Raw genomic sequence first — 24908 nt, forward strand, 5'->3', positions numbered from 1 at the left:
CAGGTTTGAAACGACACAAGGGTGAGTAAATGATGACAGAATTTTCATTTTTTGGCTGAACTATATCCCTTTAAGACAGTCCTCTTTTCTCAGAATTGCGAGATATAAACTCGCAATTGCATTTTTTACTTTTTATTTAGTGGTGGAAACAAACTTTCATACTGGTGCAAACATGATCAAACTTTTCAGTTTGTGGAACCAAACTGAAATTAAAATGCCATTTCTGTTTGTTTTTGTTCATATACATAGAAGTCACAGAATCTGGCTTACCCAGGGCAGAAGGTTTAACAATCCACTGGAAGGTTTTGCTCTCTTCAGAACAAACACACTGAGTGTATGTGCAACCTTGACACGGCTGAGCTGTGAACTGCTGTGAGTCTGCCAGCGTGACCTTCACCTTTATTAACAGACACAGAGATTTGTATAGTGCCAGCCTACATGAAACAGTTTTACTATAAACATTTGCAAAACCACTCCAGGACATTGAAGTAAACAAATTATGGGGGCTTACCATGATACATTTGGGGAGGTAGTTGAATACAGAGGCTTTGAGAGTGAACGTCTCCTCACGGATAACAGAGTAAGGGAGGGCGAGGCTCACAAAGAAGGGCTTGAAAGTGGTTAGATTGACATTGGGGGCCAGTCCAAACCCAACAGGGGATGTGCAGAAAGCCCCTGCTGCCCATTTAGTAATGGTGTCCGGGACAGTCTTTGCAACATCCACGGATCCTGATCTCCTGGTGAATTTAAAAATATAGGGTGCTTCTGTACAATTAAAAGGGACTGTGCTGTCTATACTGTGTACAGTAATCCAAAAAGGCCTGCACACTATGAGGAACCTCACCCCACCAAAAAACAAAAAAACAAAACACACACACACAAATGCGAGAAAAAAAACAAACAAAAAACACAGCTTTACTGAGTAACAGTAATGTCATGATATAACATACATACCCCACAGGAATGAGATCCCATATCCAGGTTTCCGGAAAAAATTTGCGGATCTTCCCAGCAGGATTTTTCATATTGACATCAATATCCACTCCTGATGGGGCCATGTCAGGTACCCCACCATCAACCCTTACAGCTGTATGAATTGATAGTTTGTAAATGCAATCAGATAAAAAGGGCATTTCCAAATCCTAAACAAAATCAAATTACTTACATTCCCTGAAGAGCATCTCATTATTCATCGCCTTACAAACGACAGGTGCTTTCACCTCAGAGTTGGTAGCGATTTTGATTCCAACTCCCTAGAAAAAAAGTAAGTGTTATGTGACTTTGTGTAGGATAGATAGTGTACACAGTGAGGCTCACATGACATTGGAAGTCCTCTGGAAAAAGAAGTGTTGTGTATCTTACTCTAAAGATGTTGTAGACATCATTTTTGATGCTGTAGTAAGGGTAATAGATGCTGCGCCTGCCCCTGCCACCTTCCCAAGGACGCGGGCAGGGGTAAGGCTCCACATCCTCAATGTTGTATGGGTAACCTGACAACATCTGGACTGGTAACATTCCATAGATCTGTTGAATAATAATAAGAAATTGATCCGTAGGACTGAAAATGCAATTTCTTAAAAACATTGTTAAATTGCCATAAGAGTATCCATGAAAAAAAAAGAATACATAAATGAATCATATAAAAATATAGTTTAAAGCACATTCTTGCAAGTTCTTAGAGATGTACTCATTGTATTCATATACTGTATTTTTCATGTGGTTTTGTGACATTTATTACATTTTCAAAAAACAAATTTCAATTTAATAATTCAAAAATTGTAATTTGGTTTAACCACCAAGTAAAAAGTAATAACATATTTTCATTACATCAAATTAATTTGAAGCAGAATTGTTAATATTTTTTCAAAATTAAAATAATGTTTTTTAATATTTTTAAGAAATCATTTATGTCATGTTGTATAACCAAGTAATAAGTAATAACATATTTTCCTTACACATGAATTTTGTTTTTATAATGTTTTTTTTTAATATCAATAAGCAGTGACGAAGTTTTGTTAAATTATTTTTTAAATATATTATAAATATATTTCAATAATGAAAAAATAATTAAAAATATGCTTCACTACTCATTTATTACTGCTAATAATATTTCTAATTATTAGCATAATTGTAACCACCAATTAAAAAGTAATAACATTTATTAATTTTAACTGAGAAATCAAAAACATGCTCATTATGGGAGAAGTGTATTCAACTCTTTTTTTTCAACTCGTAAACTCATCTATTCGTTATAGTTGTAATACAAGTTATGATGTAACATACATAGGCTGCATTGAGCTCGGCCTCTGGCCTCAACAGCAGCACACTCTGATCGATGGCCCGAACGGAGCACAAGGAGCCAGGACTGGCTTTAAGGTTGAGAGATGTCTTCTCTCCAGGCAGTGCGGAGGCAGACGAGAACTTTAAAGACACCTGTAAAAAGACAGTCTCATCACTCATTCATGATAATAGAAAAATACATAAAAGCTGGAAGGGCACATTGAATTTTGAAATGGGATTTCATGTGGGATTTTCTGACCTGGTTTGGCAAACATTCTTCAATGGGGAAGTTCATACTGTCTGCTAATGTTTCTCTGTTGTGAAGATTAGTGTAAAGCACCACCTGAGCGAATGGGCTCAGAGATGCTGTCTTCTTCAGTGACAATGTCAGCTCTCCTTTGTTTTCTATTATGAGAGAGAGAGAACATTTGTGAAAACAAAACAGTATAGTGGTACACTTGTACACTATACAGAATGATGTAATTGCTCATTTAAATGATCTGTGTACCTTTTCCAGGCGTCACACTCACAGACAGACGGCCATTTTGAGCCATGCTGCCTTTAGAAAGGACCTGGAAAGCACAAGGTAGATAATTACTGTATGACAATTTATGTAATGCTACAGAACTCTACAGCTTGACTAACATTGCAATTTTTTTCATCATCATTTCTTCTAGTGTAATACAGTCACCCTGCAAATTAAAGAAATCTTCAAGAAAAATTCTGTTCTGAACCAAAAAAGGTGCAGAACCACAGATATTAAAGTTCTGGCCAATTATTTTCATATTATCAAGCAAGAAATAGCTGATATTAAATGTCTGCACTATTTTGTCTAAATAAATTAAAAATAGGCATCACAACATTATAATGTACATGGAAAATGGTTATTAATTTTTAGATTTGCTAAGGATTACATTTAAAAGTGATTAAATGATTAAATTAAATGATTAGTGTTTTTAAAATGTAAGTGAGCATTAATCTAAATGTAACTGGGGAAATAAGCATGGACAATTAAATTATATAATATAAAGGTTATTTAAGGTTCTGATGTAAACCTATACTATATAATATATATATATTGACCAATATGGTACTGATATCTTTCCTAAAAAAGGTCAAAGAGCAATAAAACAAATGACCAAGCAATTGACAGACAAATAAAAAAGAGAATCGATATTAAACATACAATGTAGAAGAAATCCAAGGTTGTCTGGCCTGGTGTCAGTGCATTGCCCTGAATGATGTAATTGACCACAATAGTTGCATCACTGTAACACCTGAGCTTCTCTGGAGCCTTCATCATCATCAGGTAACTATTGCTTCTGGAGTGAAAGGGTCTTAGGTAGAGATATGATGGATAATATCTAAAAGCATCATAATCAGTCGACACTTTGCCTCCCTTATGATAGGCCTAACAAAAAAAAAAATCACAAATCATTCTGCTGCACATGTGAAATGTTATAGTATACTGAATTATATACATACTGTAAACATCATGTTATAAAACAAAAACGCCACTAACCCGTAAGGACACAGGTTTTTCTGACCAATCAGAGGTGTTGAAAGAGAAGCTGGCAGTGCCATTGATGTCTGTCTTCAGTGTCACTTCAGCATGTTCACTACCATACTCTACAGAGACAATCACTGGCTCATTTTTCATTGGACTGGACTTTGAATTAGTGACCACAACCTGTTAAAAAACATGTAGAGAAAGACAAATTATTAGCTCACAAACAAAAGTAACACTTCCTGTACACAAAATGGCTTTGCTAACTGCTAAACAGTTTTTTATTACAATGAACTTTTACTCTAACTTTATAATTGTAAAAATACATCTGGACTGCAAAGTTACTTTTGGATCATTTACTTAATAATTAGTAGCAAAGAAAGCGAATGACCTCAAGCCAGCTGTTACCTTTCCCTTAAAGTCCATGCCAGGCTTGTATGTATTTGGTGTGTCCTCAAAGATGACATTGACATAATCGCTGGTAAACCTTGCAGTGGTAGTACCCGACATAGTTATCCCTGGAGAAACAGAAGACTATGTTTCATTACTCTATTTAGGAGAATTAAAATGGACAGCAGCAGTTTTTCTACACTCTCACCTGTTCCAGACTCTTCCACTTTACCATTCACCTTTAAATTTCCTCTGAATGTTAAGCCAAATTCTGTCACATTAATCACCCATGACCCACAGCCAGTCTTGTCAGTCTAAATAAATAAGAATGAAATGAAAACAGTAATTTAGACTTTTAACATATGGACTCATGTGAAAAAGAAGTACACTTTTTTTAAAGGGCACTTATTACAGAAATAATCTACTTCTTTAAAGCATAAACGATAAAACATGGTACTCACTGTAAATCAAGAAGATGAGATTTAAGCAATAACACTTACTGTGTTGAGCTATATAACAATGATTAGTTTTCTGTTGATAAATGTATCCAAACAGTTGCTCACCTGTCTAATAAAACATAAAATATAATAAAGTGTCTTTGGTGTTTGCATGGTTTCTATGAAATAAAACCGGAAATCGAGGGTAACGCGGGTAACGCATCCTTAGTGCAGATTAAAATGCATCCAGACAGAGCGAGTGTTTTGCATGAAATGAAAAAGGAAATATATCACAAACGCAGACTATTTCAAGACCCAGAAAATTGTAAAAATGCGCTCTCATCTCTCATGCAGCAGAAGTGGTACAGTCAAAACGCTGCATCTGTAACTGCATGAGAGAATAATATATGAGCCGTAAGTTTCCAACTGACAAGTTGGAAGTTTTATTTAAAAGTTTTATTTCACGACTGACATAACATATGGAATACTGGTGTGTAAACATCTTTTTGAATATTTTAATCCAAAAATCATACATATTGTGCCTTAAAGAGCACTGCTTTTTCACAAAGGGATAATCTATGGTGTAAAACAGCAAATTTATATAGCAATAAAAAAAAAACTTTATATATACTTTATAAAACTAGCAGGTTGTGCCAGAAATGCTGTTCACTATGAAGCTGCACAAAAAATTATTAGCAGCTATTATGGCATTGCTATCAGCTCATTGTTATTTTTTGGACTTGGGACCATATATAGATTATATATATATATATATATATATATATATATATATATATATATATATATATATATATATATAGATAGATAGATAGATAGATAAATGTTTTTAATAGGATAAATGCTAATTAGTAAAGAGTTTTTAGGATTACAACCAAAAGGTAACATTTTTGTGTGTGCAGAAGGTAACTCACCATCACTGAATATGTCTTGCATATGCCAACTTTTTCATTAGGATATCTATAATAATAGTAATCCCAGCTCTGCACACACACTTCAGCACTCACAGACCCCAGCACAGGCTTCCCATAAGTGTATCTACAGAGAGTGAAAAAAGTGTTTTGTTTTTTTTATCAGACTGAATATTTCATTTAAACACAGACATGTGCCTAATTTTTCTGTAAAGAATCGAACATTATTTGAACAAATTCTTACTTTGCACAAACTTTCAGAGTGACCTGTTTGTCCAGCGCAGTTATAACAGTTGGAAAATCAATGTTTACTTCATATTTTGGCAGAACTAAAAGAGACATGGAAAAAAAAAAACTTAGCTGATCAAAAACTACATAGCTGATCAATATTGAACAGACAATTAAAAGCTGATTTCTAGTTCTCACCATATTCTTTAATCTCAAAGTTGTGTGATGTTTGTTGGTTCTTCTCATCCCAAGCAGTGATCGTGTAGTAACCCTGAGTGGCTTCTGGAGATATGGAGTGGAACAGGTCCAAAATGCCACTCCTTGTTGACTGATTCAACCACTGACCGATGCGATTCGAGTTAGGGTCCTAAATAACAGTGGCAGATAATGAAAAAGACTACAGTGAAATCAAACTGCATTTAAGTAAACTAACAAACAATGAACTGATCATGGCTGCTTGAAAGATTTTATACCTGGAGTTCTACAGTTTTAAACTGCAAGAGAAAGACAGAAGAAAACTTCAGTTGAATCAAAAGAACAATAATATATTTTACCAGCACTTCAATTGAAAATTAAATTAAATTAAATTTAAATAAATTTAAATAAATAAATAAATATAAAATAAAATATTTTTCACGTAAATTGAATTTATTTACCACTTGATTGTGAGGCAAGAATTTGGAATCCAGAGACACAATGCGAAATTTAGCTGAGTAGAGAAAATGTGAATATTAACACATGCAATACATAAAAATTCACATGTTCAGATTAGTAAATATGAATGAGTACTGACAACCGAAGCTATTGTGGAATAATTTGGAAAAAAGGAATATTACTTGTTTGTCCAGGCTTGTAGATGGGCCTGTCTGATTGGATGAAAAGAAGATTTTTGGGAGGGGTTATGAGGATCTTAGTGGTTTTGTTCAGGGATGTTGTGCCTCCTCGGAGTACAACATCAATGGATACCACAGACTCCACAGTGGCTAGAGGGACCTGGAAGATACAAAATCAAATAGGGAACAAGTACAGCTCTTTGAGTACTGTATATAACTCCACTTAGTGAATGAAAACTTCATAAAGACTGCACGGACCACTGAACAATTCCATAGTGAAAAGAATGTGCAGAAAGAATGATAAATGCAAGTTTTAGGGTTTTACTTGCACAATAACTATGTTTTATATCTCATCATTGATAGGCTCTTTAACATTAATGTAATTTTATAAATGTTGTTCAGACATAATATATACGAAAGGCCATGATCTCTATAACAGATACACTACAGCTCACTCTGTTCTCTTAAACTGTACTGAGCATACCCACCATAAAAGGGACGCATTTGTAGAAATCGTTTGTAATGGAGCCCTGTTGTAGAATGGTCACGTTCTTATTGTCAGACCTCAAAGTTACCACTAAAGAAAGTGGTTCTTTGATCTCATGGATATGGGCACACAGAGTCTCCGTGCTGCCACCCACCGCCTGGGAAGTGACTGCCACCAGGTATATGCTGAAAAAAGACAAAACACAAAGAAATACAGACTTATGAGTACATTGCATAAACCATAAAATCACAAAAAATGGTGAATGAACAGTTGAGGAAGTGACTCTATAATTTCTTTAATAGTGCCTGAAATGCTCACTGGATGTCTTTGGGGATGACTGCACTTGCAGTAAAAATAAATTAATAAATTAATTAATTATTTAAAAGTTGTGTAAGTGGTTGATGCAGTATAAATCTGTCACTATGAAATACCTTAGAACTGAAAAATAAAAATTATTACATATAGAGTGCATAAGACAATACATAAGTTTTTTTTTTTTTTTTTTTTTTTTTTTTTAAATAGCATTTATTTGAAATATCTTTTGTAACATTATAAATGTCTTTACTGTCACATTTGAGTAATTTAATGTGTCCTGGCCAAATAAAATTTATTTACAAAACAAAAACAAAAAAAAAGTACATTCCCCTCCAAAAGTTTGGAAACACCCCTGGCAAAGTGTGGTTTTGGACGATATCAGCATAAATCCTTATCATTTTTTGGTACAAATACATTAAAGTAACTTGATGTTATCACTGAAAACCAGCAATAATAATTTTCATTTTGATTACATAATAATGTCAATTTATACATGTCAAAGTCAGACATGCCCCTTTACCAGCTGTGATGCCTGGTTAAACTTGGCCCAGCTTTGTAAAAGATTTTTGGCTCAGAACACCTTAATATCTTCAACAATTGATTTCCAATTCAAAAATATTAAGCAGCACAATTGTTTTTAATATTGATAATAGTAAGAACTAAATCAGCATATTAGAATGAATTAGTTTTTAAAATTGGTCCACATTTTCTGAAGATAAATAGCTTTTTTATGATGAACAGATTTAATTTTGGCTTTTACTCACATATAAACAGTGATCAGCGAACAACTACATGCAGGAACAAACCTCACTGGCTCTAACGTGCTGCATAACACACGAGAATTAACCTCATTGGTTGTCTCACATGTCAAACAAACATGCTTGAGCTTCTGTTTACCACATCTGATGTTTGAGTTGAGTTTAATATGTGACTAAAGGCCCAAATTCAATCAGACTCTCTTCTATATTATATAAAGTTATATTAAAAAATTTTTTTAAAATTTATCAGCGGTTATCGGCTTTCAAATATAAAAAATTATCGGTTTCTTATCGGTGGATCCCTAATACATATGGATTAGTTTTACGATCTCTTTATGAACTTTTTGAAGCGTCAAAGTTTCATGGCTGTCTATAGAGGGACAGAAAGCTCTCAGATTTCATAAAAAAGATCTTCATTTGCATTCCAAAATTGAATGAAAGTCTTATAGGTTTGGAATTAAATGAGAGTGAGTAATTTCATTTTTGGGTAAACTAACCCTTTATAATTTATGAGGAAAATTACATTCCCAGAATTCCCTGCATGAACATTCACATTTGATTCCATTTTGTTTCTTCTCTTTCTTTCTTTTTTTTTTTTCTCCATTTTCAGTTATTTAGTTAATGTTGTAGCATTATTTAGTGTTTTGTGTCTTTATGTTCTTACTGATTTGCAGCAGAGGCCGACATTGATTTTAACTCACAGACTTATCTACAAACAAGCTGTCATTTTATAATATTATTTAATGTCAAATAATAGTGCTTGCAACCTCGTCACTGTATCTTTACCGTAAATCTACAAAAATATGTATAATATACATATATATATATATATATATATATATATATATATATATATATATATATATATATATATATATTTACAGAGTGTGAGAACACAAAAGTGCAGTTGGCCAAAACTTTTCATCAGTGTTCACTGCAGTTGTGAAAGACGTTCGTCTAGTCCTCGACCTGCAGTTTTCCTCATTACTCTACCTTCTGTTATCTGGTATTTGTAAAGATAATAATCATAAAGGTTCTTACGGATCAGTGGCTCCACTCGTTAACGTCCATTGCAGCAGCAGTAGCGGCAGTAGCGACAGCAGCAGCATCCTGAGCAGTTAGTCCGGCACATGCGCAGAGAACTCGCCCACTGATCCCATCATACAAGTGCTCACTTTTATACACCTCTGCCTCCTCCCTTTCGACCCCACCAAGGCAAGGAAAGTGGAGCAACTGGTATGAGAAGTTGGATAATAAGGGATAAATTTCCCCTGTGTTGTGTAACAATAGTGATTCATTGAAGTCAGTGAAGTCGCAAAAAAGCTGAATGAATTACACTTTTTTGTTGTTTGCAAAGATTACATTGGCAATCTGTAATGTTACTTGTTACTTGGGAATTGTGTGCATTGCAAATAAAATAAAATAGATAAATGACATAAAAACTATTTATCAGGCACCATTTATTTCAATCCATTTTAACCCTTGTCCCTTAAACTTCACAACCTAAACTATTAAAATACTAATAAAATACAATAAAAATTAAAATAGTGTTACTGTGAGGATTTGAAAATATTATGACGTTTTCTCTTCATCCACATTTTCAATATGTAGGCCTATGTTGTGATATAATCACAATATTATTTAATTTAAGTTTCATCCCATACATAAATAATCAAATGTTAATACAGTATATGTTTACATTACGGTGGTTTAGGTCGTACCTTTCAGACCGTCACAATTTTGTCTATTTAAACGGGGAAAATCTAAGATAACGATAGTAAATTACGGAGTGCCGCAAGGATCAGTGTTAGGCCCTCTGCTATTTTCAAAATACATGCTGCCACTCGGCAATATTATAAGAAAACATGGAATTAGTTTCCACTGCTATGCCGATGATACTCAGTTATATATTTCAACACTTAACAGATGAAATCTCTAAATTATCCAATCTGACAGAGTGTGTTAAAGAAGTAAAACATTGGATGACTAGTAATTTTCTTCTATTAAATTCAGATAAGACTGAAGTATTAATTATTGGGCCAAAAACCTGTATACAGAATCTCTCAGACCACAATCTGCATTTAGAAGGATGTACTGTTACTCCATCCTCGACAGTTAAAGACCTGGGTGTTATATTAGACAGCAACTTGTCCTTTGAAAATCATATTTCTTATGTTACAAAAACAGCCTTCTTCCACCTCAGAAACATTGCTAAGATACAGAATATGTAATCTGTTTCTGATGCAGAAAAGTTAGTTCATGCTTTCATGATGTCTCGATTAGATTACTGTAATGCATTACTAGCTGGTTGTCCTGCTTCTGCAATAAATAAGCTACAATTAGTACAAAATGCAGCTGCTAGAGTTCTTACCAGGTCAAGAAAATATCATCTCTATGGTTACCCATTAAGTTCCGTATCGATTATAAAGTATTGCTAATGACCTATATAAGGCCCTAAATGGTTTAGCTCCTGTGTACTTAACTGATCTTCTATCGCCCTACAGTCCTTCACGCTCCTTAAGATCACAAAACTCTGGACTTCTGGTTTTACCTAGGATAGTTAAGTCCACTAAAGGAGGGAGAGCGTTTTCACATTTGGCTCCTAAACTCTGGAATAGCCTTCCTGATAATGTTCAGGGCTCAGACTCGCTCACCCAGTTTAAATCTAGATTAAAGACGCATCTATTTAGCTAAGCATTCACATAATGCATTTCATGTCAGATCAATTGCACGTATCTTTGCTTAATGTTATGAACAGCAGCTACACTAATTATTCTCTATTTGCTTTTCTGTTCTACCCATCCCGAGGTGACTAGAGAGGACATCAGCTTCAGTTTGGATCCAGACTCTTAAGAAGACCTCAGATGACCAACACCTGTGAAGAGACGGCGTCAACTCCTGCGAGGACTTCAGAAGATGCAACATGCACATTCCCAAATTTCTATATATCCTAATTATTGTTGATATGTAATTCATTTTTCCAGGAGCCCATTGCTTCTACCTTAAAGTTAAATGCTAACAGTGTTTGTAAATTAATTGCCCAAATTATTACATTATTTGCTATCTGCATTCTTCTTAAATTGTAATTTTGACATGCATTCTCTGTAAAGCTGCTTTGAAACGATATGTATTGTGAAAAGCGCTATACAAATAAATGTGAATTGAATTGAATGTTTCATGCAGATATTACAGGAATATTACTCATCGGCTGGCAGTTAAAGGTGTGACTTAACATGAAGAGCACTGCAGAAACAAACTGCAATATGTGGAAGAACATCGAACCATTACAAAAATACATGAAATGTGCAGCTAAATTACATTCAGTTTGAAATTTCTGTCTTTGCAACCATACAGGCATTATCAAAAGTCCTAAATCAAGATTTTGATCGTCATACAAAGACCCATGACATTTAGTATTATAGTACATTTAAGTATGTTTAGAGCACAAAAAGGTGTGGGTTCTCAGGTGGATTTAGAAATATCTGGGATGGGGTGAGGAAAGCTTTTGTTTCAATGACACTACACCTCCAACACAGTGATTCTATAATGGACTGAATAATTGGTAAGGTGTATGTTCTCCCACTTCCTGCTAAACAGGTATTTTTTATTTCTTTATTTTGGAGATTACTTTTAATTTGTAGACTTGATGTACTGATCTTGCTGTTGTTTTTGGTCGATAACCATGCCAAATGACAGTGCCCGTTTATTAGTCACAAGTTTTTCAACAACTAAAATAAAAACAAATGGGAATATACTCCCAATTTCTGAAAGGTGATGCACACTGCATTTCACAACAAGGAGTATGTTTCCAAGAAAGAAACACCCATTTGTTAAATAAAACATGTTTTGTGTAGGCAAAAATAATATCAATGATTTTTAATAGGTGAGAATGGAAATTTTGGAGCGTTATCTGTCATTACTCATTATATAATTATTTCTTGAAACAATTTCAAGGGACTAATGTTATATTAAGAGTCCATTATGTACTAACATTTAAATTAACCATTTGATATAATGCACTTGTGTACATACATGTTTTTACATACTTAAGTACCTGCATGCACAACAGAAATCAATTTCTGTGATCACATATAATTACACTGTTGACCCTTCCCTTATACCTTAACCCATCTTTAAACCTATCCATACCAGCAAACCTGTCCCTAACATTACCGTGTCCATCCTCAGAAGCAGCAAAAGCGGCCTGCAATACAACCATTAACCATTTTTTTAATGTAAGTGCATAGTTAAAGACACCCAATATAAAGTATTACCTTTGTAAGTATTTCATATTTTGTTTTCAGGTTTCTTCTTTTAATTATTGTTTTTATTTATTTTTATTGAATTTATATTTACTGCGTTTATACAGACAAAAAATAATTCATAATTCACAGTTACAGTTTTAGGTCATTTAAATACAGGATATTTTTCCTATTGTTAAATTTTAATTTTTTTTTTAAAGTTGCATCACCGAAAAGCAGCTGTGCCATGGCTCCCTTATTAAGGATTTGTACTGGACTGTCAAATGGTGTGTGGGTGGGTGGTCCTGGTAAACCCTACGTTATGGGGGCGAATCGTTATCCTCACAAAGATGGCAATATCCAAAAACCTTTTTTTTTTGGTCCTCATGAGTGTCACATATGGTGGCTGTAATGAAGCGCACGATCACGAGTAATAGAACAAAACAATAATTTAATAATAATAAATCCACTAAATATATATCCTCCTTCACAGCTCATTTCAAAGGAACGCCTCCCAAAACTCCTGCACGAGTATTGGAACACGAGTGTTTACTACCGGCATTCGCTGCGTCTTGTTTTTTGGATTCATTATGTCGGACTCAACGCAGGTAACTCATAATCTGCAGTTGTTATTCCTGTCTCCTGACAAAAACATTGCATGCAGCGCCTGTAGAGTGTGGAAAGTTACTGGAGAGCGCAGCCGCGCACGTCTCTCACAAGGAACGTCACGGCAGTGATTGACAAGCCAGAGGGCCAATCGTTTTACACGATGATCGCGTAAACGATTGGCTGATATTTTTAAGGCCCTACCTGGTGCACAGATGATGTATATTAATATTATTCCTTTCAGTGCACCTAATAAATAGTCTTTTATCAGTTAGTAAAGACAGTTTCAAGTAATATTGCAAAAATGTATAAAACAAAACATCCTCTTTAGCACCTTTAATGCTGATTAATTTGCACATTTGACGCGGATATTTTAGACTTTGGACTGAAAAATTGGCGATATTCTTTGTGATTCATGTAACACTTCAATGCGTTGTAACAAATGAACGTAAATGACGGAGCAGTTATTTCTCTCCTGAGGCTCTAACGTTAGTTGTTTGTGCTGGCAAATTTAGGCAATAATATGCACTTTGGAGGACCGCCGTGCGTTATTTTCTACAGTCTCGGCCCGTTAGGCGCGAATCTGCACCCCGCGCTCGAATTCTAGTGAAACCGCGTCGCGGTTATACTAACGTTATATGTCTGGCCACGTATGAAAAAACCCGTTCCAGAACCAGAGATGTTTAACTTGCGCGCTTCCTTCACAGTCGTTTGTTTGCAATCTCACTTTAATATATAATTTGTGAAATCACAAATTGAATTTCTGACTACATCTGTTCGCTGGACTTCATTTAAAATGAACTATTTTGCTTTTTTCTTGACAGCTGCTGTCGTCATGCGGTGAAAGTTCAATATCATGGTGCATTCCAAGATTTTCTAAATGAAGGTAAGTGCTGTGGCTTTGACAATAACTAATTAAAGCCAGTCATATAGCAACCGTGCTTAAAGTCCGCAGGGCTTGTTTCAGGCTTTGCTCTTTTGAGTTTGCAAAATAAAAATCTGTATTTATGACAGACAGACACTGATGTGGTAGAGGACACACATTGAAGTCATCAAAATTTAAACAAGATGGTGGTAATCCTGATGGTATTTGAAACTATATATTGTGGAAAAAAGTGCTACACAAATAAATGTGAATTGAATGGTAAATATTAATACTTTTGTTTTAACACTTCAGGCATTCTTTTAAGGTTTCCACAAAATAGTGTAAATGTTCTATCTTTAGCCCTGTATGAATTAAGACATTTATAGACGTGAAACATTAAATTGTTTTGCTTTTCTCTCTTAGTCACACACAAGATCCTCAACCTCCAGCACATGAACTCATTCTTTATCTCACCATCAGCAGCGCAAAAACAGCAAACAAAGGCCAGTGACAGATTTGGCATAGATGTGATGGCAAACAGGTAGGCCTATGCATGTTTTTCACAATTAATTTGTCTGTAATAATTACCTTCCATTTTACTAGTCTCAAGTTGTAACCTGTAATGTTGTCCATGACGCCCTGAAAAAATTATCCAGTGATGAGAAAGAAGACTTCGATAAGACTTGTGCACTTCCATAAGGTAAAACTTGCAATACTGTTGCAATGTCATTGTGAACTCTGAAATTATGGTTATAAATACCATAATGCAGTGATTATCAGTCATGGTCCTGGGGACCCACAGTTCAATTCATGAAACTCCCTGCAAATGAGCTGATGATCTGAATCAGGAGTTCAATAAGGACATAATCTGTGGAGTGCAGATTTTTAAACTTTTTTCACCACTCATTCCTACTGGTATTGAGAAGGATCAAGGGCAGGATCGACAAATTCTTTGTGGTTGAAGAAGCACCTCATCTCTTCTGAAGGAACCAGCTTCTTGAGTGCTATCGAACTTTAAGTCTACTGTTTCTACCTGTTATGTAGGTCCTTTTATCTTTATCTTCCTGCTACACTCAACAACACTGCTGTTGGTCTTCCCAGTGAGTCTCCCAAAGTAAAGGAGTTGCATGGGAAGCATTGACAAACTTGACAACATTTTTTTGGAGCATCGTGTATTTAAAGTACAGATATTGGAAGTAGAGAGTATGTTTAACTGCTAACATTTTGAAGTTTTACAGGTCTTTTGACCTGCAGAGTTCACATGGGTGAACTTGATGAATTTGTTTCAACTGTTTTGTCTAAGACGTCATTGTTGAAAATAAACGTTCAAACTGATACAATGTATTAGCTGTTATTTAATGCACACACTGTGTTTTTAGTTCAACTGAATACAGATTATTTAATGACAAATCAGGGTTTGTCTGAACACAATATTAGTGTGGAAAGAACTCTCTTGGTGTTGACACATCTAGTAGTTTTACCGCTAGCAGTGTAGTTTTAACACTAGCAGTGTAAATGAGGGGGAAAAACACCAATAATTGTTAATTATAAACACTTACAGTGTTGTTTTAAATCTGGACAGTTGTTTTTCTGTATCCCTTTAAGAGTTATTTTAACACTTGTTAGAGTCAAAGAAGGAACTCTGACATAGTGTTAAATATTTAACTATTTTAAAAATGTTAATTTAACTCTGGAGAGTGTGGAACTATATAAAATCAACTCTAAGTTAAATCAACACTGGACTTTTTGCTGTGTAGGAAACTATAGGTCAATTTACAATGTCAGGGAAAACTGCACCAGAACACAATGAAACAAAACAGAAGAGAACATGCATGTTACATTAGAGACCAGGGGTGAGTTTCCCGAAAGCATCGTTGGTGAACCATGGTCGTAAGTCCCATTGAACTCTATTGGTAACGACGGAACTTGCGACCATAGTTCGCTTTGGGAAACGCACCCCAGGGTGGCAATGAAGGTGGGAGGAGGCAGGGAGGAGCGGACTAGCAGGCAGGGACCCAGTCCACAGCCAGGACAATTGGCTCACGGAGGAGTCGAGGGAGGGAGGAGCCATGGTGGAGACTTTGCTGATGACACCAGGGGATGACTGACAGAGACAAAGCTGATGGAGGTGAAGACCCGGGTGGAGACGGAGAGCTGATGGGACCACACAACAGTAAAGGTTCAGGCGACCGAGGTGGAGCTGCAGCGACAAGCGTCCGAGGTAGAGCCAGGGTGCCAGAGGACTGAGGCGAAGCCTGTGAGACTGAGGACCAAAGCAGAGCTAGAGGGAAGGCAGAGCCTGACAGAGCCGAAGGGGTGGAAGGTCAAGGTGCAGCCAGGGACCCGGAAGTCTGTAGCATAGGCAGAGCGACGTCTGGACAAGGCAGAGCTGGAGGGACAAGGGAGCTTTGTGAAGCCATAAAGGCCATGGTTCCAGGCACAGCCAAGGGTGGGAGGAGCCAATGTGGAGCCGACAGGTCGCTGAGCCAAGATTGGAGTGATGTGCTCAGCAGCTGGAGCTGGAGCAAGGGGATCCTTATGCTGAGGCGGAGCTGGAGACCAGATGGCCCAAGGCGGATCCGGGGAGCAAAGTGGAGTTGGGGCGTAAGAATTAGCTGTCAAGGCCAGAGGAGATGGGAGAGGGAGAGGGAGGCTGGGACGCACAGTCTTGCCAGCTCACGCACCTGGTCAGACCCGCACCTGGTCTATGGTGTTAGCTTCGTGCAGTGTGTGGGCTTGGCTGGGCCTGGCTGGGCTCTGAGTCTGGAGCAAGTGTGCCACATGACCTGAAAAGTGAAGCCAAAATGATTTGATCGCCCCCAGATGGCTGGTCCCAGTGTAGGTCATAAACTCCTGCCCTCTCCATGTAGTCTAATGGGACGTGAGGCACACTAAACAATCAAATAACTTTTCAAATAAATTTTTTTCCAAAGATGGTTTCTGTCATTTTAAGTAGTTTTTAATCACGCTGATGTACGTTTAAGTGTTCATTTTTTAAAATAAGCTATAAAAACGGGAGTGTGACATCATTATTGACAGCTGAGATTGAAAGCTTCTCTGAGAGAAGTAGTCACTGAGGCACTAACTGACTTTTTTTGGGGATTTTCAGGAGGAGATTGGAGCTTTAGCTTCTATATTTCCATAACTGTTTCTTTCACACCAACATAATGAATTGTTCTGCAGTAAACTGTACTAACCAATTCTGCAGGAGTGTGGGCGGGGCTTTGATATACTTCTCTCACTACTGCACAGACTCGGGTCCCGAATTAGCTCGATGTGAGTGCCATATTGAAACATTGGTGGCTTCACTTGGTGGAGAGTGAAGGTGTGTCTTCCACCTTTTTTTTTTTTTTTTTTACAATCTATGGCAGTGATGGGCAAACTTGGTCCTGAAGGGCCACTGCCCTGCAGAGTCTAGCTGCAGCCTTGATAAATCTCATCTGCCTGTATCCTTCTAGTAATCCTGAAGGCATTGATTATATGGTTCAGGTGTTTTTGATTAGCTGTGGTCCTTGAGAGATTTCTGCCCCTGTTCCAGGCAGACCAACTGGACAGCCGGTAAGTCCATCTTTTTCACTTTTAAGGTTCTGTGTTTTATCACAAACAGTAGCTGTAATGAAGCACATGATCACAAGGAATAACACAGGGAGTCAAAATAGCACAACCACACTAAACAACGGCACGGAACAATGAACTATGGTAGGGATTAAATACGCAGAGAGTAATGAGGTAACTAAATGAACAACAGGTGAACATAATTAGTAACTAAGGGAACAAACTGGCACACACTAGGACTCTAGGGCTGTGACTGAAATCGCCCCCTATACCCTTAAAATAGAGCACTTTTTTAAGAGACAGCCATTTGTAGTGGTGTCCGAAACCATAGTGGACGATGTTGAGTACACTCACTCAATCCCACAATGCATCGCAATAATGAGTGTACAACTGATGCACGCTCAACGGCTAGACAATACCCATAATGCACTGTGAGAATCGCACGCTGAATAAATTCCCGCATGTCGACAGGAGATGGTGAATCAATCATCCATTCATTTCCAAACCGCACTGGTCCAGCATAATATCATACAGGTATAAATTCCTCTTTAATTGATCATTAAATCGATTAATTAAGGTTTGTACATGCTAGTTTCCATGGCAAGAGTTCAACATAAATATTCATTACTACTGGAGCTACCAGTTTGCTACATTTCAAATGATTATTAAACAGCGAGCACAAACTATGCAAAATCGGCAGCCCTTCCGCCACACTCAGTGTCCGAATTCACTCACTCATTTCATTCACTCCTTCAAGTGGACTATATTAGTGGAGTAATGTAGGGAATAGTGAATGAGGGTATAGAGGGCGATTTCGAACACAGCATAAGTCAACTTACAGTGACAGGGAACACATACAAACAGAAACAGGGAAAACTTATTTCTCGTCTGGGATCGTGTAGAATACTTTGAAGCTGCAATGAAACTGTAATTTTGACCTTCAATCGTTTGGAGGCCATTGAAGTCCACTATATGGAGAAAAATCCTGGAATGTTTTCATCAAAAACCTTAATTTCTTTTCCACTGAAGAGAGAAGGACATGGACGTCTTGAATGACATGGGGGTGAGTAAATTATCAGGAAATTTTAATTTGAAAATGAACTAATCCTCTAAGCCAAGCTCTGGATTTAAAATATGTTCATGTTTGCATTAGGTTCAAAGTTATATTTTGACTCAGAACTTATATGTGAAAACTGCTTTTAAAATGGAGGTTATCACTACATATGGAGCCATTTGCTGCATGGCGGCCCTAAAAACAATTTCAATCTCTTTAGAATTCAAACTTTGAGAAGAAAAAAATGAGTGTCAGTTCAGTCTTTGAGCAATATGTAGGCAATACTTATTGAACTGTTTGGGATTTACAGTACACTTTAGTCTCTCTGAAGTGAGTTGTTCGCTGATGCAATTTGTTTGGATCATTTACTGAAATTATTTGGTAATTCCTGGAACGCAGTGAAACTGACACTGTTTTAGTGGGCAGCAGTAGGAGAATGTTCGCAATTAGCATTCTAACATAATATTACTGAAGTTAACAGGCATTTTAAAAGATGAATTCTTGCTGCTAAGAAGAGATATCAAGAATCTGAGTGGTTTTTAAACAGTTTTTGACTCTGCTACTTTTAAAGACTCGAGGGGGAAAGCGGTATACAGATATCATTGGGTGTTACAACAGTAAACAAAAAGTCTGAAAGCAGCTTTTATGTGTTGGTGATAAAATCTTGTTTAAAGCTTCGGTTGCTGAACCAGTAGAACAGATGAATTAATCCACAACTATCAGTTCTACTTCTAAAAATATCAATTGCTTTGAAATGTGGGTTGGGTTGATTTAATTCATGCATCAGAGGGCTAATATGTACTATAACGTCTAGCTCAGTGGGGGTCCTAGCTTATTCTTTTAAGGTCCAGACATTTGCATATGTACAGTAATGATAATAAAGGTAGATAATCACAGGACAAAAAGGTTTTAGATGCAAAAATGAACATTTAATAGCAACTAAAATGCATAATCAATTCAGTGATGAAATATTTTTGATTTTAGAAGACAATTTTATTAGAAAAAGTGATAGAAGAACATCTAAAATGTAAGTATTAATTCTGTCTCTCCATCTATTCCAGAGTATGATTGCTCAGCCATCAGCACTTCAGATTATCACCTGAAAAACAACAGATCAAACGTTTATTAAAGCCACATACATATTTATCCCATATACATCATTCTAATATGCTGATTTGGTGCTCAAGACACAGCCTGTAGACTGATGTTTATGTGAAGGACTCAAAAAGTAGGCTATGTGTCGTTTACATGTGCTCCCGAGAGCCTCTCTTCCGTTCTGTGAGACATGAATACAATTCATACTCATGCAGTGTTCAGGATAATGCCGAAAGAGCTATTCTGTTCTGTAATGTCAATGTGTCAAGCCAAGAGAAGGGATTCATTCAAACTATCGTGTCAACTTTATAATTGAACTATCATAACATAAATTGTTAATTTACAGTTTTTCTCAATCGCTTTGGCACATTTTTCGAAACAGCCTTAACATTCTCTAAACTGTAAGTGCAAATGTCTCAATTGTTCACTGAAACAACAGGGGCCTCATTTATAAAATGTTGAACAGAAACCATCCTAAATTTGATCTTACGATCATTTCTCATTCATAGTGTGATTCATAGAATGAACGTACACACGCACAGAAAACGAGCGTACGCCTGTCTTTCACGTGTGAAATGTATCAATTGCAAATGATCTTGAACTTGCGCGCAGCTGAATGGTTTCAGTTCTCCGCATTGTAAACGACACCTAATTAATGTCATTTACATATAAAAGATCACCAGTTATCGTCCAAATCCTTTAATTTAGAATGGCAAGCTGCAAGAATAGCTTACATTTCCAAAAACCTGCAGCAATCTGACAAGGAAAAGTGCATACATCTGCTCAGACCCTGACATGACACTAAGCACTTTTCCACGTCATATTTTTTTATAAATATGAGCGTTGGCATGGATTTTGCACACTCCAAGATCAAATCTGTGCATACACACTACTGTCAAGACCACTTAAACCGAGACCAAGACCAGATTAGCACTCCTCAAATTCATCTGAAAGAGCCACATTTACTGCCTGAGAAATGTCTTATTTTTTAATTAGAGTAATAAGACACTATATAGAGCTGTTACCAATTAATTGAAAACAATAACAACAACAATTCATCTCTACACTGCAGAGGTGCAACAGAAGCTGCATCTGAATTGGTACAATTACAAATGCATAAATTATGTTGAGATTAATGTTTTCAAAATAAAATTTTGTTTATTGAACATTTGAAAATGTTCACGTTTGCAATTGTGCTCATATTTGTAAAAACAGGCCTCTTTCATGTGATATTGCTTAATTATATCATATGTTATAATTATCAAGACCTTATAAAAGTACATTTTGCAATTATATCTTGAATTTTGTGGGGATTTGTATTCATTTTGGTGACATTTTTGACACAATCCCTTGTTGATTTCTGACCCGGCACAACAGTAACAAAATAAATGAAATTAGAAATAAGTTATTGATTGGATGTAAAACTTCCTGCTTCAAATGCAATCAAATTAATGATGTTAAAGAAATCAGACAATTCAGCAATTTAGTCATATCCCCACAGTTGTGGTCTTGAAATAAAATCCCGAGTCCTTTTAGGGTGTGCTCACACTTGCCATGGTTGGTTCGATTAAAACGAACACTGGTGCGATTGCTCTGTTAGTGCGGTTCACTTGAACGTGTGAACGCTGCCATCCGAACCCTGGTGCGCACAAAACAAGCGGACCAAGCCCACTGAAAAGATGTGTCTCAGTCCGCTTCCAAACGATTTCTGGTGCGGTTCGAATGATATATGAACGCAACATGGACCAAAGACATGTAAACGAACTAAAAACAGGAAGATAAGACCCTAAAAAGGACAGAATCCTCACGCATATCGATTTTTCTCGTCATAGTCGCGAGCTTGCACATGACAGGCATCAGACGCACGTCTCCACGTAGCAGATTGTTTATGTCTGTGGTGGAGGAATTCTCGCTGCTGTTTTGACTCCTTTTACACATTTTATAAGCTCTTCACAAGTTCCCAGCTGGCCAAAATACCATGATTTGCAGGCTACGCACACACATCAAGCTCATTTATCTCAGCATACAGAATCGTTTTGGATGTTCGGTAAGTTTGTCTCAAAATAGGTAATACGTTATAAAAATCCGACCAATCAGGTTGTGAGCGCATCCCTATGCCTTTAGGTTCGGTGATAAAATTACCAAAATCTAAACACTAATGGGACCAGGACTAAATGTTTTTTGTTTTTTTTTGGTTTGGACCAAACGAACTAAACGAACCGAACTACTAGTGTGAATCTTAGTCTGAGACCAAGACCTTCAAAAAATGGTCTTAAGACCGGTCTCGAGATCAAGACCTTCCTTGAGTACTACAACACTAGTACACACGCTTTATAAATGAGGCACCTGAACTTGATTTGAGAAATAAAAGTCTCATTCGATAATTGAGCCAGTTTGAGAAAAACTATAATGACCTCATCTGTCAACATGATGCCGGCGATGGTGCGAACACTGCTATAAGATGCTTTCTTAACTTCTGCTTTGTCACCGCTGTCATTTTTGTAGTTTATTTTGTTATCGAGAGGAAAGCGCACAGCACATATTTACATATTCATCTAAACGTTGCTCTCAGGAGCTTGGACAGCGTCTGGATGTTCATAACAGCAAAACTGCCAAACAGTATATCACTATTTTCAACTTTTTTTTTTACTTCTAAGCAAAGAACGACAAAGAGCTTCACCATGAGTATATCATGGCCTTGAATCACGTTCAGTCTCTTGTACATTACGTGTGCACGAGTCCAAGCAGGTACGAGTAATATGTTGCTAACTGCAGTTCACCTAATGGCCACCGGTGTCACTAATACCATAGGTTTCTGAATTCTAAGATTTCTTTAACATGTATTTTTTGCGTAAACTTTGGAAGTATCCCAGACAGCAACATAGTGTCGGGTCAGATCCGGCCCACATCTGGTCTGCGTGTAATCCACATGTGGGCTGGATCTGGGCCACACTATGTTGCTGTCTGGGTATGTTTTCAGGATTCTTTGATAAATATAAAGTTGAAAAGCATTAAGCTGCATTTATTTGAAATAGAAAATAGAAATCTTTTGTAACAATATAAATACATGGATTTGAAATACACTTGAAATACTCTTATGATGTTTTAGTTATATAAAATGTACTTACATTACTATTTATGCACATGGGGAGGTGTAGTCAATCACAGCTAATTCACCTGGAGGAAACAGAAGCACAACATTGTTGAGTTTGCCCAATACAATGAAAATGCATTATGGTAAGATTAAATACAGACTTGTAAAACACAATTATGCAACACTTTTATCATGATATCACTGAGATTTGTAAAAAATGAAAATCTTAAACATTAAAATGGAAATAGGTTTTCCCTTATTTTACTTATGTTTTACTATCATTTTGCTGGGTTTATAATAAAAACTCTCTAATGCATTTCCTTTCAGACATTTTAGAGCGCACAGTGATGAATAAACACGTACTGGTCTTGTAGTAATCATAGACTTTCACCACAGCCGGTTTCAGGTTCTGCACCAGTACGTCCTGTTGGAGCTGCAGGCTGATGGTTTTCACCTGCTTCTTTTTCAGCTGGACAAGAAACAGAAAGTTAAATTGATGCAAGATTACGAAGAGATTTATTTTCTATGGGGCACAAACGTAAAAGCGTGTCAAGTACACAGGGTTCATTTTGATTTCATATTGAATTTATCCCTTTTATTGTATATAAAAAAATAAACAAATAAAAATTGGCCATCTATGCCAATAAGGTTTTCAAGAAGAGAAACAAATGCGTAAGAATGTGTGTTTCATAAACAACATTTATCCCTTCCAGAATTCCAGAATTTATCCCTTTATCATTTCATTCCAAAAAGGTTTCAAACCCCCTCAATGTATTCAAATAAAACAAATACACTTGCTCACCCCATCCAAATATATAATGACGTGATCCTCCTCCAGATCCACACGTTTGATGGTGGGGTCTTCCTTCAGCTGTGGAGACAGAGAAGGGAGGGATTGAAAGCGAATCAAACACTGGCTACACTACTTGAGATCAAAAGAGGACCAGACCCCTTCAAGTGTCACTCACAGCCTGCAGAGACGTCTCATCCAGCTTAAATCCAGACAGCAGCCTGATGTTAATGATCACCATGTTGGTCTCCTCTCGCGTGCCGTCATACCTGTCATACAATCCAACAGTCACAAACAGGGTTCACAACCACACATTGTTCTGTATCTAGTCTGACAGACAGCAAAAAGTCTATTAGGACATAGACTAGGTTCAATAATCATTCATTCTGTCTTTATAGAATCAAATGTATAAGTCACATTTAGCAGTATAACTGCAAATGGATTTTTTACAGTTGTCTGCAGGACTAGATATTATCATTCAAAAATTTGATGTTGGTAATAATTTGATGTTGGTAACAAGTCTCTTATGCTCACTAAGGCTGCATTTATTTGATCAAAAATACAGTAAAACAGAGTAATACTCTGAAATATTATTAAAATTTAAAATAACTGTTTTCTTTTGAAATGTAATTTATTCCTGTATTGGCACAGCTGAATTTTCAGCATCATTACTCCAGTCTTCAGTGTCACATGATCCTTATGAAATCATTCCAATATGCTGATGTGCTGCATAGGAAACAGTTCTCATTATCTTTATTTGTTCAGGATTCTTTGATGAATAGTTTTTGGGAAAATGTGTTTTGTAACATTATGAATGTCTTTACTGCTTCTTTTGATCAGTGTAATGCATCCTTGCTAAATAAAAGTATTCATTTCTTGGGTGGGGTGGGGGGGTCAGTAATATTGACAATGTTTGAACAGTAGTATATGTATTTTCATAATTATTATTATTATTATTATATTCACATGAATAGTTAATTTATTTTATAGTGTTTTAGGTTTAGATTATGTGTGTCAACTCTCACTATTAACTAACTATTAACTATGACTTTTTCCTTAATAAAATCCAAATTACTGTTTATTAATAGTTAGTAAGGAAGTTGTTAGGTGTATTGGGTAGGATTAAGGGATGTAGAATATGGTCATGCAGATTAAGGCATTAATATGTGCTTCATAAGTACTAACAATATCCTAGTAATATCCATGCTAATAAGCAACTAGTTTATAGTGAGAATTAGACCCTTATACTTCTGAAGGATGTTTCCATTAAGACAAACAGAAAAATGGCTCACTGGACAGTGGTGGTCAACGTAAAAGCTGCATTCCTTGTGTTGTTGCAAACCCCAGTATTTGCTTTGATGCTGAAGGCCAACGAGTCTGGAGGAGGCGGGATATTGTAGTGCAAGGCAAACTGAGAGACAAATAACAGGATTTTATCACTTTA

The 24908-nt window shown here is 36.4% G+C and overlaps 2 protein-coding genes across 2 annotated transcripts in view; both read right to left on the reverse strand.

Annotated features, from left to right (window-relative positions):
* Positions 1-9376, reverse strand: part of LOC125248175 (alpha-2-macroglobulin-like protein 1) — a 34829-nt gene extending 25453 nt beyond the window's left edge. Inside the window, exons 1-20 of the mRNA XM_048159870.1 lie at positions 9206-9376; positions 7093-7276; positions 6608-6764; positions 6428-6480; positions 6245-6265; positions 5970-6138; positions 5788-5872; positions 5547-5670; positions 4386-4491; positions 4196-4305; positions 3803-3970; positions 3467-3691; positions 2789-2852; positions 2540-2685; positions 2284-2433; positions 1363-1524; positions 1166-1253; positions 955-1087; positions 512-737; positions 271-397 (exon numbers count right to left, since the gene is read on the reverse strand). Coding sequence (XP_048015827.1) covers positions 271-397; positions 512-737; positions 955-1087; positions 1166-1253; positions 1363-1524; positions 2284-2433; positions 2540-2685; positions 2789-2852; positions 3467-3691; positions 3803-3970; positions 4196-4305; positions 4386-4491; positions 5547-5670; positions 5788-5872; positions 5970-6138; positions 6245-6265; positions 6428-6480; positions 6608-6764; positions 7093-7276; positions 9206-9273 — 2566 coding nt within the window. The 5' untranslated portion in view covers positions 9274-9376. The remainder of the gene's footprint in view (positions 1-270; positions 398-511; positions 738-954; positions 1088-1165; positions 1254-1362; positions 1525-2283; positions 2434-2539; positions 2686-2788; positions 2853-3466; positions 3692-3802; positions 3971-4195; positions 4306-4385; positions 4492-5546; positions 5671-5787; positions 5873-5969; positions 6139-6244; positions 6266-6427; positions 6481-6607; positions 6765-7092; positions 7277-9205) is intronic.
* Positions 9377-19392: 10016 nt separating this feature from the next.
* The window catches only part of LOC125248177 (alpha-2-macroglobulin-like protein 1), a 36632-nt gene continuing 31116 nt past the window's right edge, over positions 19393-24908 (reverse strand). The window contains exons 32-37 of the mRNA XM_048159872.1: positions 24757-24875; positions 23643-23733; positions 23477-23545; positions 23038-23143; positions 22709-22757; positions 19393-19584 (exon numbers count right to left, since the gene is read on the reverse strand). Of these exons, the coding sequence (XP_048015829.1) occupies positions 22717-22757; positions 23038-23143; positions 23477-23545; positions 23643-23733; positions 24757-24875 (426 nt within the window). The 3' untranslated portion in view covers positions 19393-19584; positions 22709-22716. The remainder of the gene's footprint in view (positions 19585-22708; positions 22758-23037; positions 23144-23476; positions 23546-23642; positions 23734-24756; positions 24876-24908) is intronic.

The sequence above is a fragment of the Megalobrama amblycephala genome, linkage group LG16 (genome assembly GCF_018812025.1).
Source record: "Megalobrama amblycephala isolate DHTTF-2021 linkage group LG16, ASM1881202v1, whole genome shotgun sequence".
Taxonomy (NCBI): Eukaryota; Metazoa; Chordata; class Actinopteri; order Cypriniformes; family Xenocyprididae; genus Megalobrama; species Megalobrama amblycephala.